Here is a 22,544-nt window from a genome sequence, read left to right on the forward strand (position 1 = left end):
TGCTAACAGTGCTAAGCAAGTAGTCAGACATTGAAGGAGCAGTTCAGTGGAAGATCAAATTTTCAAGATGCATTTGATTAGCCAGGTCTGCTCTGACAATATTCAGATACTATATATAGTAATAGCAGCCAAGTACCGTGTCCTAAACCACATCAAGAATACCTGCATGTGGTTTAAGCGGGTTGCGAGTCTTTTATATGGACTTGCAAAAATCCGTTCACTACTGGCTTCTAGTGGTTAGCGACAGTTGCCTCATAGCTCTACATCAGGGAGGGAAGTAAAAAAAAAAGAAATGGTATAAATGAGCTTTTTCTCAACCGTTCTTTTATGGTAAAAGTAGAGCAGCGTGAAAGGAAGGCGAGATGTCTGTACATTGAGTGCATGAGAAGCCTCGCCCGTCTTCCGTTTGACTCCATCATATGGGCATCCACAGGCAGCCTCTCCTACCCTTCTCTGTGCCCTTTAGCTCTTCGTCACTGCTCTCTGCATGGAGAGTGATCCGTTCACTCTGCTGGGCTCCTGTTATCGCCCCGGGAAGCTGCAGATCCACACTCCGTATTACCATCTATTAATTACCTGATAGTGATGTGCTTAATTATGCAAAGTGGTGTTAATTATGCTTTCTTCACTGATGTGCTGATTATCACACAATTGAAGCCCATAGGCAGAAGACATCTCTGTGGCTGAGGGAGAGTGAGGCGAGGTGCTCAGCTCTGGCCTGTTCTTATCTACAGCTGCCACTATAATGAGTGCGAGTCTGTGTCTCTGGGAGAACGTTAGCTTATGTGGTGTTTTAATCTCACCTTCCAAATCTCTTTGGGGAAAATGTGTCACGCTCGTCACGTCTCCCTTGCTTAAGGATGTCTCGGCTGAAAACCTTCTGCCTCAAGCTGCATTCTCCCTCTCTTTCTCTCTTTCTCCACATATGACATGGTTTCTGTTTTCCCTCTCCCTGTTTTTCAGTGGCTGGGTTTAGTTTCAGAGCATGCAGCTTGCTAGCTCTGCTGAGTTAGCACAATGCCTTCGGGTCTCTGGCGTGAAGGTTGTTTTTTCTTTTTTTTTTCTTTTAAAAAGAAGCGTTGTTAAACTGGCCGAACCAGGCAGCAGGACGCTCCCAGGCGGTTCAGCCTTTGCTGGATGGCCTAATTGGCTCTCTCCCACTCGCGCGCCATTGTCTGCATTAAGCTGTTTACGGGCAGCGGTGGAGTTGGATGAAGCACTGTGCTGGAACCGTCCAAACTACTGCAGGAACTATGTAGTTAGATTCCAGCCAAAAGTTTCCTCTGCTTAGCTTTTCGAACCACAGAATCCCAGGTTTTTAACAATTTGCACTACAAAACAATATATTAATTATAAAACCATCACATATTACCTGATGGAAAAGAACTGACAGTTGGGGCTCTCCTCTAATGACGTTATATTGGCTGCAATTTAAGAAGGTGCATTTTGCTGGCTTCATGTGATTTGGAGAAGCACATGCTAACTTTCCCCCTCCCAGCACTGTGATTTCGTCATTACACCCCTAAGTGCTCAGACACAGGAAGGAGACAGGGATGAACTAGCTCAGACTAAGGCTGATTGATGATTCCATCACCTTCCATGAGCTCGTCCGTCACCTCTTGCACCTCTCGAGCTACAGCTTATGGCCAGCATGCACATACTTCATGCACAATAGACTGCAAAGCTGTAAAACTGCAGTTTGCTAAGGTAAAGAATATAGAATATACTGTATCGTGTGTTTCTCTGAATCCCTGATGCTGATTCGGACCTGCTCAGTCAGCCAAAATTGTGTTTACAGGAAGCGACCTGAGCCAGCACTACATCCTTGTACATTTGAGGGTGAATTCCAGTATCCATATCGCATCAACCTGATGTATCAAAGCAAGCGTTCTTTCATTAAGACAACGGTTTGTGATGCTCCTCAAAAGGCCAAATTTCCATTTCCCCAAATATGAGCTTATGGTAGTTACAGACACATCACATTGCCTCCCGGATCTTATTCTCTTGTGAGGGTGCTAGCGAGAAGACGATAAAGATGATGGAAACCTTTGAAGTACAGCAGCACTTTATCATCGCCCCCTGTTGGATAAACACAGAACCGCAGTGTTGACTGGAGGATTTGTCCACAGTGACATGTTCCTAGTTGGTCACCTGAGGCAGAGCCCTGAAATACTTTGGTTACACACACAACAAGAAGATATTTTTATTCTAGCCTGTCTAAACACGGACACAGGAGCAGCAACAGTGTGGTCATTCTTCCTTTTGTCTTTTCCTGTTTGGGGATCTGATGAACATATTTTGATGTGTTATGCCCTTGGTCATGCGCTGGCTTGTGGCTTTGGCTGCAGCCTGGTTTATGCTAGTAATCCCTTTCTGCAGTGGACTCTATGCTGTTGTCTGTCTCTGGAGTAAACAGCAGAAGGGTAGGGGAAGAGGAGGAGGAGGAGGAGGAGGAAGGGGGGGGGTGTGTGAGAAGGTTACGTTCATTTATTGTATCTATGCAGCATTTATCATCCTTCCCCTGAGGGCCCACTCTGCATGTGTGTGCCAGACTGGGGGTTGAAAGGTATGTCATGTGGTGTTCTTCCTAAATCCTGTGTGTGTTTGTCGATAAGTTTAGCTAAGTCACATGCATGATGTGAAACAGGGAGCGAGATTTGGTGGGCATTTTATAAATAACTGCTGTTGCCAGCAGAACACAGGGCCTTCATAACAAGCCCCAACTTCTGGTTGTTTATCATTGCTGGGGTAAGCAGACAAGCATGCTTGATAGTGGCTTACACAAACCCCAGACTAACCACACCCTAAAGGCCCACCTGAGCTGTTTATGAATGTGCCTCTTTCTCAGGTAGGATGAATCAAACCATTGTTAGTTTTGTCCTCCATTCTCCTCCACCCTCCTTCTTGTGAATTAGCTTGTAAAAATGTAAGTATGACTGAGCAAGCAGTTAGTCGGAGCAGCTGAACAGGTGTTTGTGGTCTACCACTGGGATAGGACGTTCCTTGTAGTGCTGGCGGCAGATGTAGGTTGATTGCTTCCAATACCTGAGCTCAACCACAGATATATGTATGTATGCATGCCTAGCACACTGCGAAATGCCTTTCGAAACACCACCTTAACACAACTGCATGCTGAAGGAAGACCTAGGTTTGTGGAAATGCATCAAAGGCCCCCTCAGCTCAGGTCACTCCAAGTATCTTATTACTCACTTTCTGGCTCTATTGCTTTTCCTTAAAAGGGAAACAGTGAGGACTTCAAAAGCAAGAGAGTGAGTACCTGGAAAAAGAAAGGAACAAGAAAAGTTTGATAGCTGTTAAAGGTATATTTAAATTTGGTTTGATGTCTGCATACAAGGTATGTGACTTTAACACGGCCATTTACAACCATATGATCTGGCCTTAGAATGAAACGGGCGGTTTTTCCTTTTATGGTGGCCTCAAAAGATGGTGAGGCCAGTCAGTTAGTTAGCTTTCAGTTTAGCTCACACAGCCACTCTCATGTACCCAGGTTTCCCTTCGTGGTGCTCAGATTTTGACTCCCCCCTTCCCTGGATCATGCCTCAGGGGAAGCCGTGGTCACAAGGCCTCCTAGTTCACATAGCGACCCGTTTCCCGACATCTAGCAGAGTCTGGTGTTAGTGATGCGCAATCGTGGCAAATGGTCTCGGGAAAACTGACAAAATCAACACCACCATATTAACCTGAAGTGGCTGTTGCAGTTTACCATGCTTTGGTTAGGGATAGCAGAGCCTTTGCTAGTGTGCTGGATGTATGTGAATTGTTTAGGCCAAAAATATGAGGCAAGACTGTTACTTTAACAGTTTTAAGATGTTTGTCTTGCTGCATTTGCATTTGAAGGAAGATACAACAGTGTTTACGGTTCACAGTATGTCACTTCCATGTACCTAAATCGTATTACATTGTAGAGATTATGCCCCCCCCCCCCCCCCCCCCCAGTTCTAAAACAGCTAAGGGAAGGTTGAATGTTGCCTACTCGTGAGGCTAAAAATCCTTCAACTGAACATCAACACCTTACTGAGATTCTTATTTTTAGGTACCGGTCACTGGCTTGCATATAGCCTTCTGCCTCAACCTGTAGGCTTACCACAGCCACACTAGCCATCATGTGTCAGAAGTTAGATGTATGTGCCACTTTTGGAGATATAAATACTGTGTTGTGATGGCCTGTTGACAGAGGAGAATAAGGGTCAACTATGTGGCATGGAATGACTTCATCTGTGCCGAGACAAAGCGGACAGTTACTGCCGCTTCAGAGCCCAACTGTGTCTGGAGCTCCAAGTAAAGGTCATCTCATGTTTTCAGACTTTACGGTATCTGGGGACAGGTGTTTGCCCAGCTTACCGTCTCAAGGGATGCTTAAAGGTGCCGTTCCTTCAGGACATGCTTGATGGTTTGTCACTTGACTCGTAGGATTCCTAAACCAAAAAGAGTTTGTTTTTGGCTTGGCTGCCTGATCCCGGGGGGGGGCATAAAGAGGGAGTGGAAGTGGGTGTAGGGTACCTCACGTCTGGTATGTGTTTTGTTTCTTGACTTGGGACACCACATGATCTCAACTGCAGCAACAGGCCATTTTGAGACTGGAATGAGGAGGGGAAATGACGTCATATGGTAAACCTTTTATTGATGAGCTCATGCTTCTCGGACCCAGAGTCTTTCATCGCCGGGTGTTGTCCAGTTCTTCCCCTGTCTCAAAGCAACTGAGTGAAGTTTAGCAAAGCTGCATCTCCCACCGACCTGGAGGTGGTCTTGTTTTGGTAGGAATAGGGCTTAATTATAGCTTCAATCTTCGGTTCTGCTTGAGGTGGTCTGCTGCGAAGCTGCCCGTTTCCTACCTTGCTTCTCGAAGAAGAACTGGAGGCTGGGAGTTTTCGGTAGAGAGAACCAGAGCCCAGGCAGCTGGCAGTCATGCCTGCCCCCAGAGTGTGCCGCTTCCAGCAGCAGAAGATCAGCCATGCTAAGATCATCTTGAGGAGTGAGTCTGGGGCCAGGGCGAAGAGGGTTTTTAATAGTGCATGAAAAGCTATTAAGAGGTTCATTTAGACGTCTTTATTATAGGAAGACCTTCTTACTGTAAATTCCGAGAGGTTTTACAACGGAATTAAGCTGCATATATTAACTTGAACAGTATTGCAGTTTGTTTTGATGCGTGGCACAAACGTCATCAGCTTGTGCCGCCGGTTTCACAGACCGTGAGGAATAACGTTGAATAAGGGTCCTAGAATGGACCTTTTTTTTACTGCCTCTGCCTGTGTGTTGAATGTTTTTTACCAAACTAACGTATTTTAAGAGACTGAACAAAATGTTCTCCAATGTTTGTTTTTTTTCTGTTCTGTTCTCTATTCTCTGTTTCCCTTTCTCTGTCTCTCTGTCTAGATCACTTCTTTAGACAATGTTTGTTTGAAGTAACAGTGTGCTGAGTCAGATGTTCTGCTCTTCAAAGCATGGACACTCGCACACAATCTTGCTTATGCTAGGCAATTTAGTCCCTGTTGAAATTCAGTTTTTTCCCATTCTCAACTTCCCATGGCTAGAAAAGGTGTACTTTGCACTTTCCAGCCTTTTTTTTTTTCTTCTTCTCCTACCTAGAACCAATTCTTCCAGTTGGTCCCAATTCTTCTTGATGAGCATAGCTTGTATGAAATAGGATGATGTCAAATCATACTGAAATCCAGTTTGATTCAGCAAAACAACAATTGTGGTCTAATCTGAGGGTCTAATGTGTTCTGTTTGATGGGAGTCGCTAGGAGAGCGCCTTCTTGTTCTCTAGGCACCATTAACTGACATTATTCACAGGCCGCAGCAGTGAGGTTTATCAGAACGCAAGTGGGACATGAAAACGTAGCATATCTGTGGTTCTAATTCTTTTGACCACGTTTGAGGCTCCTTTCCTCTACATATCTGTACTCTTCAACTGTGGTAGATCAGAAACAAAGCTACAGCAGAAACGCTCAGTTGTACCAGGGGGAGTACCACCTACCTTTCTTTGCTTTCAAACCACTGAACTGGTGCGTTCAGTGCCTCCGTGTGGCTCAGCAGACTAATGGAGCAAGGATCACAGGTTCGTATGCCGGGTCCCCATCATCAGCCAGAGTCCGCCATGCTCTCTCCTTTTCTGAGCGCTGATGTATTAGAGCTAGAGTGTTTTCCTCCAAGCCAATTGGCAGTGGTGCTGACTTTACATGTATCGTTGTCGGGAGCGTTTCCTAGAGAGTTGATGACTTAATTGACTTGGCTAAATCTGGGGGTAAAATAAAATAAATAAATAAAAATAAGGTACTCTCATGGCATCGGGACCTCCTTGGAAGCCACTGTAAATGAGGTGTCTGAGGATGTCCTATCAAATTCATGCAAACGGTATCCTACTGACAATGTTTAACATATATAGCATTAACATATTAGCATATTAAAAAGGTGTCATATCAAGATCGTATAGTCCAAATAGTATCAAATCCCTAAAGTGTTGTGTGGATTGCTGCTGCTGCTGCTGCTGCTGCTGCTGCTGCTGCTGCTGGACCTAGCCTAGCATGTATTTAGAAATTGGAGGGTAGCAGTGGTTGTTTTCTGTGCTCCGCAGACAGCCTGCCATGGGGCACCTTTGACCCACAAAATAAAATGTTTTCTTTTCTTGGGGGCGGTTTTCAGCCGCACAGTCTCTAAGCAGAACTTCTTTTATTAGGTGACTTTGCATCAGCAGCCCTCCTCCCCTCCCGTTTACCCTCCCTGGAGCGGAGGCAGGATCAGGTGGTGCCTTATATACCGTCTCTGCGGCCAGGCCTGGAAAAACCACAATGGCACCTTATAGCCACAGCAGCCAAACTAGGAGCAGGTTTTTGTTGACTGGTCCTGAGTGGTCATGGTCAGGGGTTAGGGGTGGATGAAGTGATCCTGGATAAGTTGTTCGAGACAGTAATTGGAACCATGTCAGATTTTTTAGCAGAAGATGACATCAATCCTGGTGCTTGCCAGACTCCGTGTCTCCCCCTGTGGCTCAGAAAAGGACCCAGGTTATGTGAGGTGTTGGGGTATTGAATGTGTCTGTCGTGTGGGATACTCTAGGCGCTTCCGGCGTTGAATGTCTCAGAAGGCAGGCAGACAGTCAGTCTCCACATACAGACTAGCGTCCACCATACATGTTGACTAACGTTTTTCGGGGTATGTTCGAAGCAGGTTGTTTAACTGGATAAATATAACAGGGTTATTCTCACAAATGACAAATGTGACTAGTGGTGAATAGTTATAACATTTTTACTAACAAGTTACTATAACAAGTTTATTGACATTTGAACAGTGAAATCTGAAGATAAATTGTTCATAGTATTGTGTAAATTTGCAATAAATACATAATAAATAATAATAAATAATACGGGGTCGTGTTGTGGATAGCTTGTCTCCATATTCATAACATGAGGTGCACAGTTATGGACTTCAGTGCACTAGCAGTGCTCATTTCTACTCGTTTCTCTTAAGATGCAGAGACTTGTGCAAGCTATGCCTACAAACAATGTGCCACCCTCAATGTGATACCAATACTATGGCAATAATAATAATAATCGCAATCACAATAATAACTGTGGCACCTTGTGGCAGCAAGTTAACAGGGGCTTAGTTTTCTTATGGACTGAGACATGGCAGGCAACAGTTGTACGGTCGTTGGTGTGTTCCTGTAATATAATGTATAATGTATCTAGTAATATAACGAAATTAATGTGTGACTTTTTTATTATTATTATTATGTTTGGGTGTTTGGCTCAGTACAGGCCTTCCAGCGTTCATTGCAGCATTCAGTTTGTTCTGTTGATGTAGCATGCTGAATTTGCACAACCTGATTCCTAATTAGTTTAATTGGTTACAAATGCTTTAAATCTCATTGGAAAACTGTACAGCGTGCGAACTTGCATTAAGAATGACAGCATGTTTTTATAGTTAAAAATGACCTTATCAAAGTTTTTTTTTTTTTCTTTTTTCTTTTTTTTATGAATGTTGATTGCTCATAATGTTTTGCCAGCTGAGCTTAGCAAGGAAAGGAAATGACCAAAAAACTAGAAATGACTACTCATGACACAGCAGATAAATACATTGTTGTGATTTTTAGCATGCAAAGCCTGTTAACACAATTAGACTGAAACAAACTAATGAGGCAGCTGATACAGAATCGGTCCTTGAAAGCACCTTAATGAACTTAAATGAGTGTTATATTTACATTTAGCAGACGCTCTTATCCAGAGAAGCTTACAAAAGTGCTTTGCTATTTACTGAAGAATAACCTCAGCTAGTTTGAATAGGCTAATAATTCAAAGATACCTCTAATCTTAGACACTACTAAACACAAGTCAATAAGTAGACCACTCTGCTATTGGCCCAAGTATTCTCTGAAGAGGTGGGTCTTCAGTCTGTGTTTGAAGACAGCGAGTGACTCTGCAGTTCGGACACTCAGAAGCAGCTCATTATTTTATATATATATATATATATATATATATATATATATATATATATATATATATATATATATATATATATATATATATATATATATATATATAATGTTTGTGATTATTATGTTATAATATTATGATTAAATCAGCACACCTGGGCAATAGAGCATGGTCTTATTGGTGGTTTGGTGACTTTTATCAATAAGTTATAAATAGTTCTGATCAGAGAAGGATAGGTCCCTCCCAATGCTTCTTTCTCCTGGGAGTTTTTCCCTGCCATTGTCACCCTTGGCATGCTTACTAGGGGTGTTAGGTTTTTATGTTGTTAAAAGTGCTATACAAATAAATTTGACTTTGTTCAGTTACACCAGCAGCCCACCTGATGTACTGAGTAAATGAACTCTGTACTGAATGGTAGCTGTAAATCTTGGACTTCCTCGAATTGCACTTAGCAGCACTTTGTTGAATGTATTCTAATAAATTGCTCAAACTGTCCACATGCATATCATATGTAAATATGAAGGCTCACCTTTGCACAGAAGTGTGTGTGTGTGTGTGTGTGTGTGTGTGTGTGTGTGTGTGTGTGTGTGTGTGTGTGTGTGTGTGTGTGTGTGTGTGTGTGTGTGTGAAAACCTTCACTGTCTTAAACCCTAAACGTCTCAGCCTGAGCAGGAAGTACAGTGTAAGGGATCAGACTGCAGTGACGTCAACCAGGCCGCCTCATCCCCTTTCACCGAATTCATGGTGGTATTAATCGGAAGACGCAGCAGCGAGTTTTGAGTGCTTAGATGCGAGATTCATACCAGCAATTTGGGACTCATTTGCATGTAGTACTTGCTGTGTGACAGCCTAAGGGTGTGGTAATGAGACAGTGTGCCAGAAGGTGTTACTGTCTCCCTGATTTGTTGTGTAACACTTCGGAGAATTAACACTCTCCTCGTAGTTGTCATAAATCAGTCTGACGCAGCCCACCAAATGAGCCTCGGAAGCAGGATACCGACCGGAGACCAGTTGGCATTGACGTTGACAAATTTACCAGCAGACCACGAGACCCTTTCTGCAGCAGGAGATGGAATTTCAGTCATGGTTACAGCAAAGTTTGATGGAAGATCTAAAGTTTTAGATGCTGCAGCCTCAGACTGGAGATAATGGGCCGTTTAAAATTGACACCTGCTCCTTTCCGACTGCTTTTTGGAGGTCCAGGATAACTGCTCTTTCAGGGTGACGTGAAGACGTGTTTTCTAAAACCACCATGTTGCTGCCTTTCCTGGGTTTGTAATCGGCCACTTCTAAGAGCGTGTCAAATGGCCTCCTGTCCGTTCACACCGCAACCATAAGTGAGGCTCTGCTGACGGGTAAAGAAAGTTAATGGATGCAGGACTTCACTTCATCCTACGACACTCTGAAACTACCCCCCTCCCCCTCCCCAGACAGACACGGTCTGACTCTCTCCTCTCTTTGTGGTTAACTTACTCGATTTCAAGTCCATCTCTTGGCTGTGTAGTTTTCAGCTGCTCAGGTCTTTGCTGAAAGCAGCTGATGCAGTATTTCTCCTCCTGGATTAGTAATTATGAAATATACTAAAGGATCAATCGCTCATTCTGCTTGGTCAGCAGGATTATGTAGCATTTTACCTTAAAATAACTTCAAAATCATGTTGATGCTTCACTGACCTGTTAAAGGGAGGTTAGCGTCTCTGTCGAAGCTACTCCAGGCTTGGCTTGCTGCTAACTGCAATATGTAAATTGGGTGAAGCGGGAAGGGCTGCACTCGTGAGAACTGCGTAGCGCTGCCCAACCTGAGTAGAATCTTAGTAGTAAACTTCAGATTGTCCAGAAATGGATGTGTAAAAGCGTGTTTTATAGAAGTGGCTCCAGTTACACTTTCTGACTGTAGGGGGAGCAAGACATGCCAATATTTAGCTAACGGGCTGAATGGCTCTTCTGCTGTCATAATTGGAGAGTTCCAAAAATGATGAAATTTATATATTTATATATGATATATGAGATATGGCTCAGAACCTTCTGACCTGTTTGGACTATTGTGATGGTGGCCACATACCTTAGAAAAGCTTAAGCACTGTAAAAAGAACATTGTAGGCATTTATTGTAATTATTGCCAAGTTATCACAGATAGTTATAGTGGTATCCTGTCTTGCAATGTGGGATTGGCCAGCTGAAAAGATGCTAAAGCTGGTTGGCTCTCTGTTGCAGTTTCCCTTTATCATTGCTGCATTGTCGAAAGAGATTTTGCTAGTGAGCTGGATGCATGCAAATTTTGGGGGTGTACATATAACCAGTCAAGACTGTTACGCAACACTCCTGGGGTTTTAGAATTGGCCTGTTTTGCAGCCTACTTTGAATGAAGAGTGTTTTGAGGTTTATGGTATGTGCTGAGCTCTTTGTTCAACTATGCCAAGATTAATACAAAGTTTCCTTCAAGATCTTCTTTAAAAGCACTTGGAATAGAATAGACTTCGCTGTCCGTGAAAGAGAGAGGCTCAGAAACTACATTTACAGTCATATGTAAAAGTTGTGTTATGTGGCAGGTGTCCGCATGCATGCTCGTGTGTGGGCTCTCTTTCTCTACTTTATCTCCCTCGCCAGCCATGAAGGGGTTAACCTCTCTGACAAGTACATCCCCTACCACCAACCGAAGGCAGCGCGGCTGATCTGATTTGAAGGGCGGCACTATTTTGCCCTTCGCCCATCCAGCCATGAATAATTGATCAGGGCCGGAAAGTGCGATGAGCAGTCCGCATCCTGCTCAGTAAACGCTGGACGTCACGACACAGAGCCTGCCTACCAGCCTCGCGTTACCAGGACAGGATAGTTTGGACACCATGCTGCTGTCCCTGAGGTCGCTTGATGCCATTGAAGGTGGTTTGGGGGCTCATGCTAGTGCTGCTAGCACACTTGCTAATGGCACTCCCAAAGACTGCCAGAATGGACTGCTACGCTACATCTGCTGCCAGAAGAGGCTTGGCGTCTCCTTCATCTCATGTATGACTATTTTTTTTGTTTGTTTGTTTTCCCTTGCAAGTAACAGGATCTTGAGTGTATCCTTCGTGTTGTTTCATGATCATTCTGCCTGTGTGTTGTCTTATGCTGGTGAAAATTGGGCCTGTGATGAACATGCAATCTTTTTTTTGGTGGGTACCTCTAGCATGCTTGTGTTTACGCGATTCCAACCCTTTTAATATTGGTTTTCTGAGCCGTAGCATAAAGATGTTCGTGAAGCACAAAGGAGATATCTTGATCTGTGTGATCTAATAGCGGTACGTTACCACACTGACGTGATGGAAGAGCAGTACCCATCAGAGATGAGGCTGAGTGCTTTTTGGATTTCAGCCATTCTCTGAGTGCTGTTGTCTCATTTGTCTGTGTTGAGCGGGTCAATTATCTAGCACTACAGTGTAGATGGCCATTGCAACCTCATGGCGCTATAAAATGGTTACAATACCAAGTTGGCACTGTTTGCCCTTGGTGTTCAGCGAATGAGTGACTGACCCGAGTAACTGACTCATTAGATGTCGGGCTTGGTAATTAGTGCTTACCTTGACTTGGGAGGAATGTTTGTCTCGGTCATGTCATGAAGAGCAAAAATGCATAGTAGTTTGCACGTATGACAAAACTATTGGGACACTGAGGATAGCAGGTATGTTCTAATGTTACTATGTCACTGTTCCTGTGCACTGTTTGCATCGCAAGTTCTGAACGTTGCCTCCAACCAGTGGATGAACGCAAGCAGAGAGGTGGAGGCATGGGATTCAAGAGACATGGGACTGAACGGAGCATGCTCAGGTCAAACGTGGCAGCTGAGCTGATTAGTGTGTGGCTTATCCAGATGGCTCAGTTCTAACTTAATATTCTCATGTGGAGTCTTGCGTTTGAGAGTTTATGGCCAAGCCCGCTTAATCCAATGAATGTGTGCCTCCATAGGCAAACAGTACATCATGAACATGCTCATAAACAACTCCCCATTGACATTGACCGTGTCTTTTGACAGAATTGAAAGATTTTTTAGCGTAAAAAGGAACGATCGCAAGGGGAGATAGGAAGCAATTGGCCATTTTGACTGCGAAGCTCTGCCGTTCCGTCGTTAGTTCATGCAAGAAAACAAAATGCCAAGAAAGACTGGAATATTTCAGTTGTCAAGAAACTGTTAAACAGATCAAGAACGTGTTCCTGGATGCAGGTCCATAGCTTTACCTTAGAGATTTTAGCACCAGACAGGAACGACTGGTTAGCCTCAAGAGCAGAGAGTTAATTGCACTGGTCCTTCACCTCACATCAGGGCAACCACCTAAAACATTCTGCTGAGGCAGCTGTGGAGTTTATCAGGGCTTAAAAGTAGACCTTTTTTCTTGACTGCCAAGTGAGTCACCCAAACTGCGCTTGCATTTCACGTATAGAAGACAAGCCTCAAGGCAGAAAGCCCTGAAAGCAATCAGAAACTGAAAATGGCCTCATAGGACTTGGCAGATCATCCCCAGGGAGGATCTCCAGAGTCTGGTCATGTCTGTCTGTCACAGGCACAGACACGATTTCACTCTTTTTGTGTGTTTGCTTATTGGTTTTGTGAGTTTGTGAGTTATAGTCCCCTGATTTGGGAGTGGGCTGTTTTATAACAAGGGCCAAGCAAAGCTGATCAGTCAGTGCTTCATTTTGCATCATATACTTCATATTACATATCTAATTCCATATTCTCTGTTTATATAAGCTGCAAGGCTACGTTTGTAGTGGTCAGTGTAGTGGCCCAGAGATGATGGCCCTCACCACATTATTGATGAACCTAACTGCAGACCTTCATTGGAGCAAACACAAGCTTGTTGTGCTGGTGTTGTGGGGTCACCCCCCCCAACCTTTTCACTTGTATAAGGGTCATAGTGGTCTTTTTCTTACAGTGGCCTTGTCCCCACATTGTGAGGAGACCAAACAGGAAATGGGAGAGGTCGCTGGTAGTCTGGTAATGAAGTGTGGAAGGAGTCTCACCTCCAGACTGGGCAAACAGACTTCTCTCACCTGTTCAATATGGCATTGATCCTGCGTTGGGGTACAAGGCCAGCCTGTGGTAGTGTTCAGCTTTTATTAGCCCTGCTACCCCTCACGTCGGAAAGCAAAGCCAGAGACGTGCTCCAAACACCAGCTGTTGAGTAGCGTTCAGTGGCAAACCCTGTATGTGAAATGAACACCTCAGCTTTTTTTCTGCGTGTGTTTGCGCACATGTTGTGATAAATTACATCATGGTATGCATTTGTGTTATATGGTGGGTGAGAACAGTAAGAGATAACAGCAGTCTGTAAACTGCTGCATAGTAATGAATAGCAGATTGGAGGTCTACTGTTGTCTTTTTAGGGTCATTTTCAACCGAACTGAGGTGATATCAACATACTACTAATATCTCACTCTTGTTAAATCTCTAATGTTCTTATGTCAACATTTATTAAAGAATGTAATTTTTCAGTGTTCTCACGTGTCCTGGAAAATTAGGCAAAAACAAAAATTTATTGACTAGTATTCCCGTCATGGAAACATCTGAAAAATGTTTTTGCTGTCCTGGAAAATTGTAAAATTGGGCTATTAAGTCACTGCACATTGCCTACTTTAGCTATTGATTAATCTGTAGTTTGTAATGCTGCTGTGTCATGTGGACACTGGACAGATGAACATTGTTGGTACACAGCATAGAATGAGGCTACTTAAACGAATGCTGACACACACTCAGTCGCGTCTAGCATGGGATTTATTGATGAATAAGAGGCTGCTAACACACACATTCTACACACACACTGATTCTTGGCGCATTTCTTTTTACAGATATTTTCTTGGTGTATTATGTATTATATGCATATTGTGATACATATATTTACCAAAGTAAACAAATATCTGATTATCCATGACTAAAATACAATTTCCTTGTTTACAGTGTTGATTAATTCGTTCCTCCAGTGTTATTCAGAGTGCGTGTGAGAACAACTGGCTACAAATGATCTGTCTGCCGGTTACTCTAGATTCTTCTGTTTCCTCCAGATAAGTGTCCCCTGTGTCACGTCTGGACAAGCCCGGGTACATCTCTTAATAAATAAAAGCTTCCCCACTCTCTCAGATCGGATAACCTCTTTGACTCTGCCTTTCTTGGAGCCTACGTTTACGTGTCATTGTTGCAGAAACCTGTCTCTCTACATAATTCATTGGTTTGTAGTACCCTTAGTCCTAGTACTCTTAGCTAAGGTCTAATGCAGATTTGTCCTCTCCCTCTGTGCAGGTCCTACGTTGCCAAGACAGAACCCTCAGGTGCAGAATGGCCCTTCGCCGGAGGAGCTGGAAATGCAAAGAAGGTGAGCATTGGACTGTAGGATCGAAGATTTAACCCAAGATGTATCCAATCAGAGGGCTGCATAGTATGATGTTTATTAGTCATGATCTTGATATTGGACTTTGCCATACTGATATTTATTTTATTATACAATCAGTCATTTATTTCACAATCCCTAGTTTATTCATCTCACATTCCAACTAGTTAGTGCTCCCCCCCCTCACATGAGATTCTACCAAGCATGTGAAGTGTGAAATGGCATGTGTTTTGACGATCGTTCAGCATCGCAGCATACTTGGAGGAGCGCCCAAACGTTGAGCTCTGTTATGTCCGCTTACTGATGGCTGTGCTGGCTAGCTTGTTACTGAGTGAAGGTGGGAGCGGGAGAGGGAGAACCATCCTTCCCATCCAGGGAGAGCAAGGCCAGTTATGTTCTTCTGAACTTTCAGATGGCTGTAGCATCACCAGAGATCAAATTTCTTAATGATGGGGCAAAACCCACATTTTCAAGCAGGGTAAATGATGATATCAGAAGTGAATGTAATGTTATTTCAAGCCATTTTGGAGCATTTCTAGTGGTCCATTCATCATGAAATTCTGACACAATGTAAAGAACAATTACCAGATTCATATTATGTCAGTCAAAACCAGCTAAAATGGAGATACAGGGATTTTGTCCGACAGCGACGATATGTTGACCAATGTGTTTTCAACGCATTGCTGTGTGTGGGGTCATATATTGTTGGCATTATGTAGATCTGCTGGTTAGAAGTGAATGAAGACCAACATTGTCAATAAAAGCATGATTCTCCTTTGTTTATTGCCATGTTGGTCTTGTTTGGTTTATACATGCCTCCTCTGGGCTTGGTAAAAATGACGCTGAAAAATGAAAAAGCATCCTGCACAATCAACTTCCAGCTGCTTAGCTTACTTTTTAAACTCTTGGGTCAAGCAAAAACATGCTTTTGGATTTTAGCATTTTTAAACATTTTCATATTAGCAGTGAGTAATAAGGTTAACACAAGCATGGACTACGTTCCTCTACTCTTTCAAGCAGTGAAGTAAACTTGCTGACAGCCTTTTTCACATGGACATGTCAGTGCTGTTCCCGTAAACCTTAATGGCCTCCCACAGTCGGGCAGCAGTGGGGAAAATGTTTGTCCAGTAATTTGTGGTAAATGTGAGACCAGATGTTCTCAATGGAGTTTAAGGCTGGGCCAAAACATCTGATAGGACCTTTACACAGCAATCCCTTTTGGTTGCGGGTGGGTGTGTGTGTGGGTGTGTGTGGGTGTGTGTGGGTGTGTGTGGGTGTGTGTGGGTGTGTGTGGGTGTGTGTGGGGGTGTGTGGGGGTGTGTGGGGGTGTGTGGGGGTGTGTGGGGGTGTGTGGGGGTGTGTGGGGGTGTGTGTGGGTGTGGGTGTGTGTGTGTGTGTGTGTGTGTGTGTGTGTGTGTGTGTCTTGAGGATTACATCTGATTTCTGAGATGGTAAAAAAAAAGAGGGAAAAACTTGACCACTACATAATATGACCTGTCATGTCATCTGCTCTCACCTGTAATATAGAACTGAACATGAGAGGCTACAGTGGTGAGAACATGAACTGGCTGACCCCTTTTAGAAAGAAAGAGAGAGAGAGACAGTACTAAAGCTGAAAGAAATTCATGTACATTGGCCCTCATTCAAAAGTACCACCTCTTTGAAGCCCAATCCATCCACCCCCCTCCCTCCCCTTTGGGCTTCAAAGCAAAAAGAAAGCCTGATGCCCGCTAAGGTCTTGTTAACGAAAAAGCATTCCTGCAATGAGCTCCCCAAGGAGACCACAGTCAAGAGCTGGTGCTGAATGCTTAAATCGTACAACTGAAGCTGATTACTGCATCCACATAGATGATGTGCGCTCCAGCCCAACAACGGTTTTATTACTACACATCAAATGGTTACCTTTCCGTTAGGCCATTTGAGCCGCCTCCTCTTGGAGAGGCGTTCTTGGTGCTTTTCAGTTGCGTCAGAAAGCATGTTTACTGAAACCTTTAGGGATTCGTCATCTATGCGCTTTAGTTTATCTCCCTAATTGTTTGCAGCCTTCTTCTCAAGTGTTTTCTCATTCCAGAGCATTCCGCATCAACATAACCGAGCCAGTGATAGATTTTCCGAGGTTATCTATAAGAGAGCAACACCATCTCAGCCCTCTCTCCAAGTGCCTTGGTAGCATGTGTGCCCTTCTTCTCAGTCACGGAACGAAGGTCCACAGCCTGTCCGTTTGAGGCTGATTGAAGGGGAGGAACAGTGTGCATCTACTGAGCTGTTAGTCGAGAGGCAGGCAAGGACAGACAGCCTTGGGCAGAAAGCTTCCCGGTGTGTGCGATTAAGCGATAAGGGTCTAGGATGATCATCTTCAAATACAGTAGAAGTGCTCTGGCAGAAGAGCACTTAGCATCAGGGCCCTCCCACTTGCACATGAGACTCAATCAGGCTAATTGACCTTTGTGTGTTTACCGATTGCTCACAGCAGTGGCCTTGCGGTGGTTGTGCTTACAATAGGAAAGGGAGGGGGATAGCAGTCCATAACAGACCATGTCCTTCATAGTGAGGCCATGTGGAAAACAGAATAGCCCTAGCCTGACTTCCCCACAGTTGTTTTAGAATGGCTATGCCCTTTGCTTGTCCTCGTCGTCTTTATTTTTAGTGGTTTGGCTGAATACAGGAAAAAGGAGTGTGTTGTCAAAGTGGTTTCTGTTAAATGGGTTCGTGTGAGTTATCAATGTTACTAAAAAACTGCTTGTGGAGTTAAGTTGAATGTAAGCCTGCATATTTTGGGGCCACATTTTTCCAAAGTTGATGTTTAATGGGATTGAGGAGTCAGAAAGACCAAAGATGTGACCTCTGTTATTTTGTTGTACCTTATCCCAGCATCTAGCTCAGCAGTGTTTTAGCAGTAGCAGTTGGCAGGCGTTTTTAATATTGCTAGTTGTAGTATGTCAACATTAACTCCTGCCAAGTTTTACATTTAATGTTTAGATTACTGGTATCAATAGCTGCCAATCTTGGAATATAAAGACGCATCACTTATTTTTAACTGCTGCTTATATAGCAGCGCAGGAAAGCCGGATGCACTTGGGGAGTGCTGACTGCCTGTGTTTGATGCAGTGGTCTGATCCTGTTCGATATGCTCCGCCTGCTGATCAGAACTCTTAATGATCACCTGGTTTGTTCTGAGACTTTCCCCCTGGCTACAACAGGCCCTAATCACTGCCTGGTTTCTATTGAGACCTCTCCCCGACTGTCTGCAGTCCTGATCATCACCTGGTTTCTATTGAGACCTCTCCCCGACTGTCTGTAGTCTTGATCACCACCTGGTTTCTATTGAGACCTCTCCCCGACTGTCTGTATTCCTGATTACCGCCTGGTTTCTATTGAGACCTCTCCCCGACTGTCTGTATTCCTGATCACCACCTGGTTTCTATTGAGACCTCTCCCCGACTGTCTGTATTCCTGATCACCACCTGGTTTCTATTGAGACCTCTCCCCGACTGTCTGTATTCCTGATCACCACCTGTTTTTTATTGAGACCTCTCCCCGACTGTCTGTATTCCTGATCACCACCTGGTTTCTTTTGAGACCTCTCCCCGACTGTCTGTAGTCCTGATCATCACCTGGTTTCTATTCAGACCTCCCCCCGACTGTCTGTAGTTTTGATCACTCATGGTTTGTATTGAGACCTCTCCCCGACTGTCTGTAGTCCTGATCACCGCCTGGTTTCTATTGAGACCTCTCCCCGACTGTCTGTAGTCCTGATCACCGCCTGGTTTCTATTGAGACCTCTCCCCAACTGTCTGTAGTCCTGATCACCACCTGGTTTCTATTGAGACCTCTCCCCGACTACTACTGGTCCTCAGCACTACCTCGTTTGTTCTGAGTCCTTCCTCTGTCCGCTGTCTGTAATTTGTCCATGTGTCACCTGGTTGTCTGCACAGATCAGGCCGCAAGCGGGGCTGAGTATCAAAGACATACACAAAGCTTTTTACATAAACTAACTACAATGTGTTCTTTTTGGGTTTTGTTTTTTTAGGTAGATTTTACTATTCATTCATACTACCAACTTTAATAGATGCTTAGAATTGAATGTCAACTGACAAAACGGGAGTTTAGGTGCAGTGCTATGAAAAGGGTTACATTTGTAAGGAAAAAGTAATCTTTGAATTTATAATTATTTGAAAAATATACCTGTATACATTTTTTTCTGACTTCATTCTCTGCACCATATTACTTCTAATCAGTGTGTTAGCCATGTTCAGTGGTAGTTTGCAGCTAATGAAATTTGAACTTCCTAACTGTTTTGCTAAAAATATGTATTTAATAGAAATTAATTTAAAACAGTCAAGCACCGATGTTCTTGAGCAGGATCTTTTTCTTTGTGGGAATGTACTCTGCTTTTGTTTTATTTTTCATTTTTTTTAAACAATATAGACTAGATGCATTTGGACTTCATCTTCTGACTTTCATATCCAGAGTGACTCAGCCTAGTCCCTGAATCACTGTGCACATGTTGATGCTTTTTAGCTTGTGCCCTAATTACAGACTTCAGGCTATACGGGAAGTGCGTGTAAGACACTGTCCTGTTATGGAAGCGAAGTGCTCCTCGCAGACTCCTGCAACAGCTTGTGCTCATCAGCCATGTCATGTTCTGCAGTGTAAACGTTCCGAATAAGGATCCCTCGCTTAATCTACGGAGCATCTCCAAAAATGTGGCGAGCTCGGATTCTCTGAAAGAATGTCTTTGAGTGTGTGTAATGGAGCTGGCCTCGAGCCTCCCACTCAGCCACACTCCCCCCACGGCCCACTGCCATATTTAGCTATTGCAGTCAATGGAACTGGCTGGATGCTCGAGGCCTGATGTCATCCCGTGATGCAAACCCGATACAATGCCGGCCGGCAGAGGGAAGCGGAAAGGAATGGCAAGCAGGTTGCTCGCATGTGGTTATAAATGGCTGTCAAGGGCCCTGCTTACTATCAGGGGATGGAGGAGTTTGAGGACTCTTGGCATTAATGACTTCTGGTCAAAGTGCTATAATCAGATGACTGATCGAGACTGAAGGTCAGCTCTATCTCTAGTGTAGTGAGAAGTGGGAAGGTTTTAAAAGAGCATTACCTTTTTGGAAAGTAGATACCAACTTTAATTTCATCATTCCTTTCATGCTCCTCTTGGGAAACGAATCGTTCATGCAGGTCTGCTTTGTAAAACGAGCAGCGACATGGAATCACATATTTTCTCAGAAACACTTAAAATATCTAATTTCTAAAGGGACATTGGGACAGTGTTGCAATGTTCATAGTTATGGAAAGAAAATTTGGGATATTAAAAGATAAATTGAGTGGGACAGGATGATGCTTTTTACATTCCTAATGTGTTCGGTCCTCAGAACGTACATAGTCTCAGTTCTATCTAGGAAGGGAATGTATTTTTTCTGAATTCGGTGGACAATCTGTTATATTTAGTATACCAATTTCCTGCTCCTGGGCAATTCACGCGAGAAGGGCTTGGTGAGTGGTTGAAGGGGAATTCTATACAATTTTGGTGTGGCTTGATGTGATATGGTGCACTGCTGAACAACTTCAAATAGGGATCATTTGGATCTCCAAGTATCTTTAAAATGTTGAAGTTACCACTTTTTTATTTTGGCTACTCCAAGTTCTCAGCTTTCTTTAGATACTATTTTGCTGTACCTCTCCCTTCTTCTCTCTATCAGCAAAATCATGGGACCCATCGCTAATGCGCCCAATACTCAAGATGAATGAACTGGTCTTTAAATTGGACAAGCCTAGATTCGTGGCCTTTGAGTGATATAGAACACAAAGACTGGCGGAGCCCAGCAGAAATCTGCCCTGCTGACTCACTCGTTTACGTCCCTTCAGCCAACAGTGTTCTCACTGTTAAGCTATGGGCACAGTCATGGTGGTGGGAAGGATTCTCATGACTGGAGAGACAAGAAGATTGCTGAAGTATAGTATTTACTGTGGCCTTTTATGCTGCTGTTGAAGCTGTGGGCTTGTGGTTGTGATGCATCATGCCGGGCATTCTTCACCACGTGCATCACATACGATGCTGACGAGCAAACAGACGGTTCCTGAAAGATCTTGTTTCAAGACCTTTTTTTTTTTCCCAGGTGTCCTGTTCGGTTCACAATGTTCAGTGGCTTCTACTGCAGTCTGGTGCTTTTGTGGCATTTGCGCTTTGCCATTTCATGTGTGCAGCGAGGGGAGAATAGAGGTCTGCATTTCCGATGTTCCTGATCATGCTTTGCGGAGGATTACGTGGACAAAAGCGGGGATTTCAGTTTTTTTGCCATTCATTCTCCCTGGCTCTTCTTTCCGCTTCTGTGCTCTCCCAAATCCCGCTTTCTCTCCCTCTCCTAACAGGGCAGCCACGACAGCATGGGGGATAGTCTATTTTCCAGTGGGCCAAAAATACCGTATTGGTGTTTGATTAAAAAGACATGAAGCGGCATAATGGGAGGATAAAAATAGCTGGTTGGACGCTGATACAGGTTTGCCGCTCCGCTTGCCTCCAGCACATCTGTCAGGTGGAGAGACCAAAGCCCATTTCCTCCTCATTTTTCCCGAGCAGGCAGAAAGACACCAGAGACACTGCTTCCTTTGCAGCCAGCTAGCTGCTCGTTTAAAGATCGTCGCCGTGTTTTGGAGGCATTTCTTTACAACTGTAGCACAGGATTGCAGCACTCCACAGCTCCAACCGCATGTTTCTAGCGGTCTTTCGCTCTCGACAAGAGCGATTACATCCTGTTCAGAGAATCCCTTCGGGACATAGTGACATCTCCTTGTTTTAATGGAGTTCTCTTTTCTGTAGAAGGGAGAGACAGCAAGCTGGGTCTGAGATCTGCTAGACTCAAAAGTCAAAGACTCCATATGGGCAGCCTTGGCCGGCGTCCACGCAGACAGAAACACTGGGCCTTTGCAGCCACGGGCAAAACTGCACTGACCGAATCAGCCTGCAGTCTGCACTCACTCTGCAGCAGTTATCATCGTCTGTTCAGTCTCGCCTCCATCATGAGCTCTGTAAAATGAGACCACAGACCATTTGTAATGGTTTTTCACCTCCCAAATTTAGTAGACCACATAGTAACGTGTACCAGTCAATTATAGCATGTGGACAAAGTGTGAAAACACAAGATAGAGCTCCCTTTTTTAATGATGATTTTATTAGCGTGAGAGGAAGTCCCTTGTCTTTAAGTTTCTGATCTCTTTTTTTTATTATTATTTCTTTTTAAAATAAGGTAAATTTTGTCTTTGACTTCGTTGTAGTAAGTTGTTGGAAGACGTTTCAAGTCAGGCTGTGTGCCGCCTACACTCCCATAGCTACTGTTTCCTTGGCAACGGACGGCAGGAATTGAGACGCCAGCAAATGGATCTGCTGCATGTTTCACATCTTTTGAAGTCTTTTCTCCCGGTTGGAAAAATGGAACATAAGCAAGTGCCTTATTTTTTGTGTTGTGTATGCTGAACCAGGAAAAAGTGTAGTTTTAGGAAGATGCCTTTAAATATTTGAACCTAGTACAGACCTCCTCAATTTATAATGGGTCCATCTCCATGCTTCATTTACGCAGTCTGCCTGTAGGCACAACCAGACTCTCTTATTGTGGTGGTTCTTTATAGAGGCCATCACCAAGACCATACAGTTGCCCAAAATCAGACTGTAGCTATGGGGGTGTGTTTATATTTATAAGTTTTGCTCCCCTCCACTGTGTGTGTGTGTGTGT

General features: G+C 43.9%; 1 protein-coding gene across 9 annotated transcripts in view; it reads left to right on the forward strand.

The window, feature by feature from the left end:
* Positions 1-22,544, forward strand: part of enah (ENAH actin regulator) — a 95,474-nt gene that overhangs the window by 54,755 nt on the left and 18,175 nt on the right. For all 9 annotated transcript variants that reach the window (XM_072680942.1, XM_072680959.1, XM_072680934.1 and 6 more), the window contains exon 4: positions 14,721-14,793. In XM_072680942.1, the coding sequence (XP_072537043.1) occupies positions 14,721-14,793 (73 nt within the window). The remainder of the gene's footprint in view (positions 1-14,720; positions 14,794-22,544) is intronic.

This window comes from Salminus brasiliensis, chromosome 1, assembly GCF_030463535.1.
Source record: "Salminus brasiliensis chromosome 1, fSalBra1.hap2, whole genome shotgun sequence".
Lineage (NCBI taxonomy): Eukaryota > Metazoa > Chordata > Actinopteri > Characiformes > Bryconidae > Salminus > Salminus brasiliensis.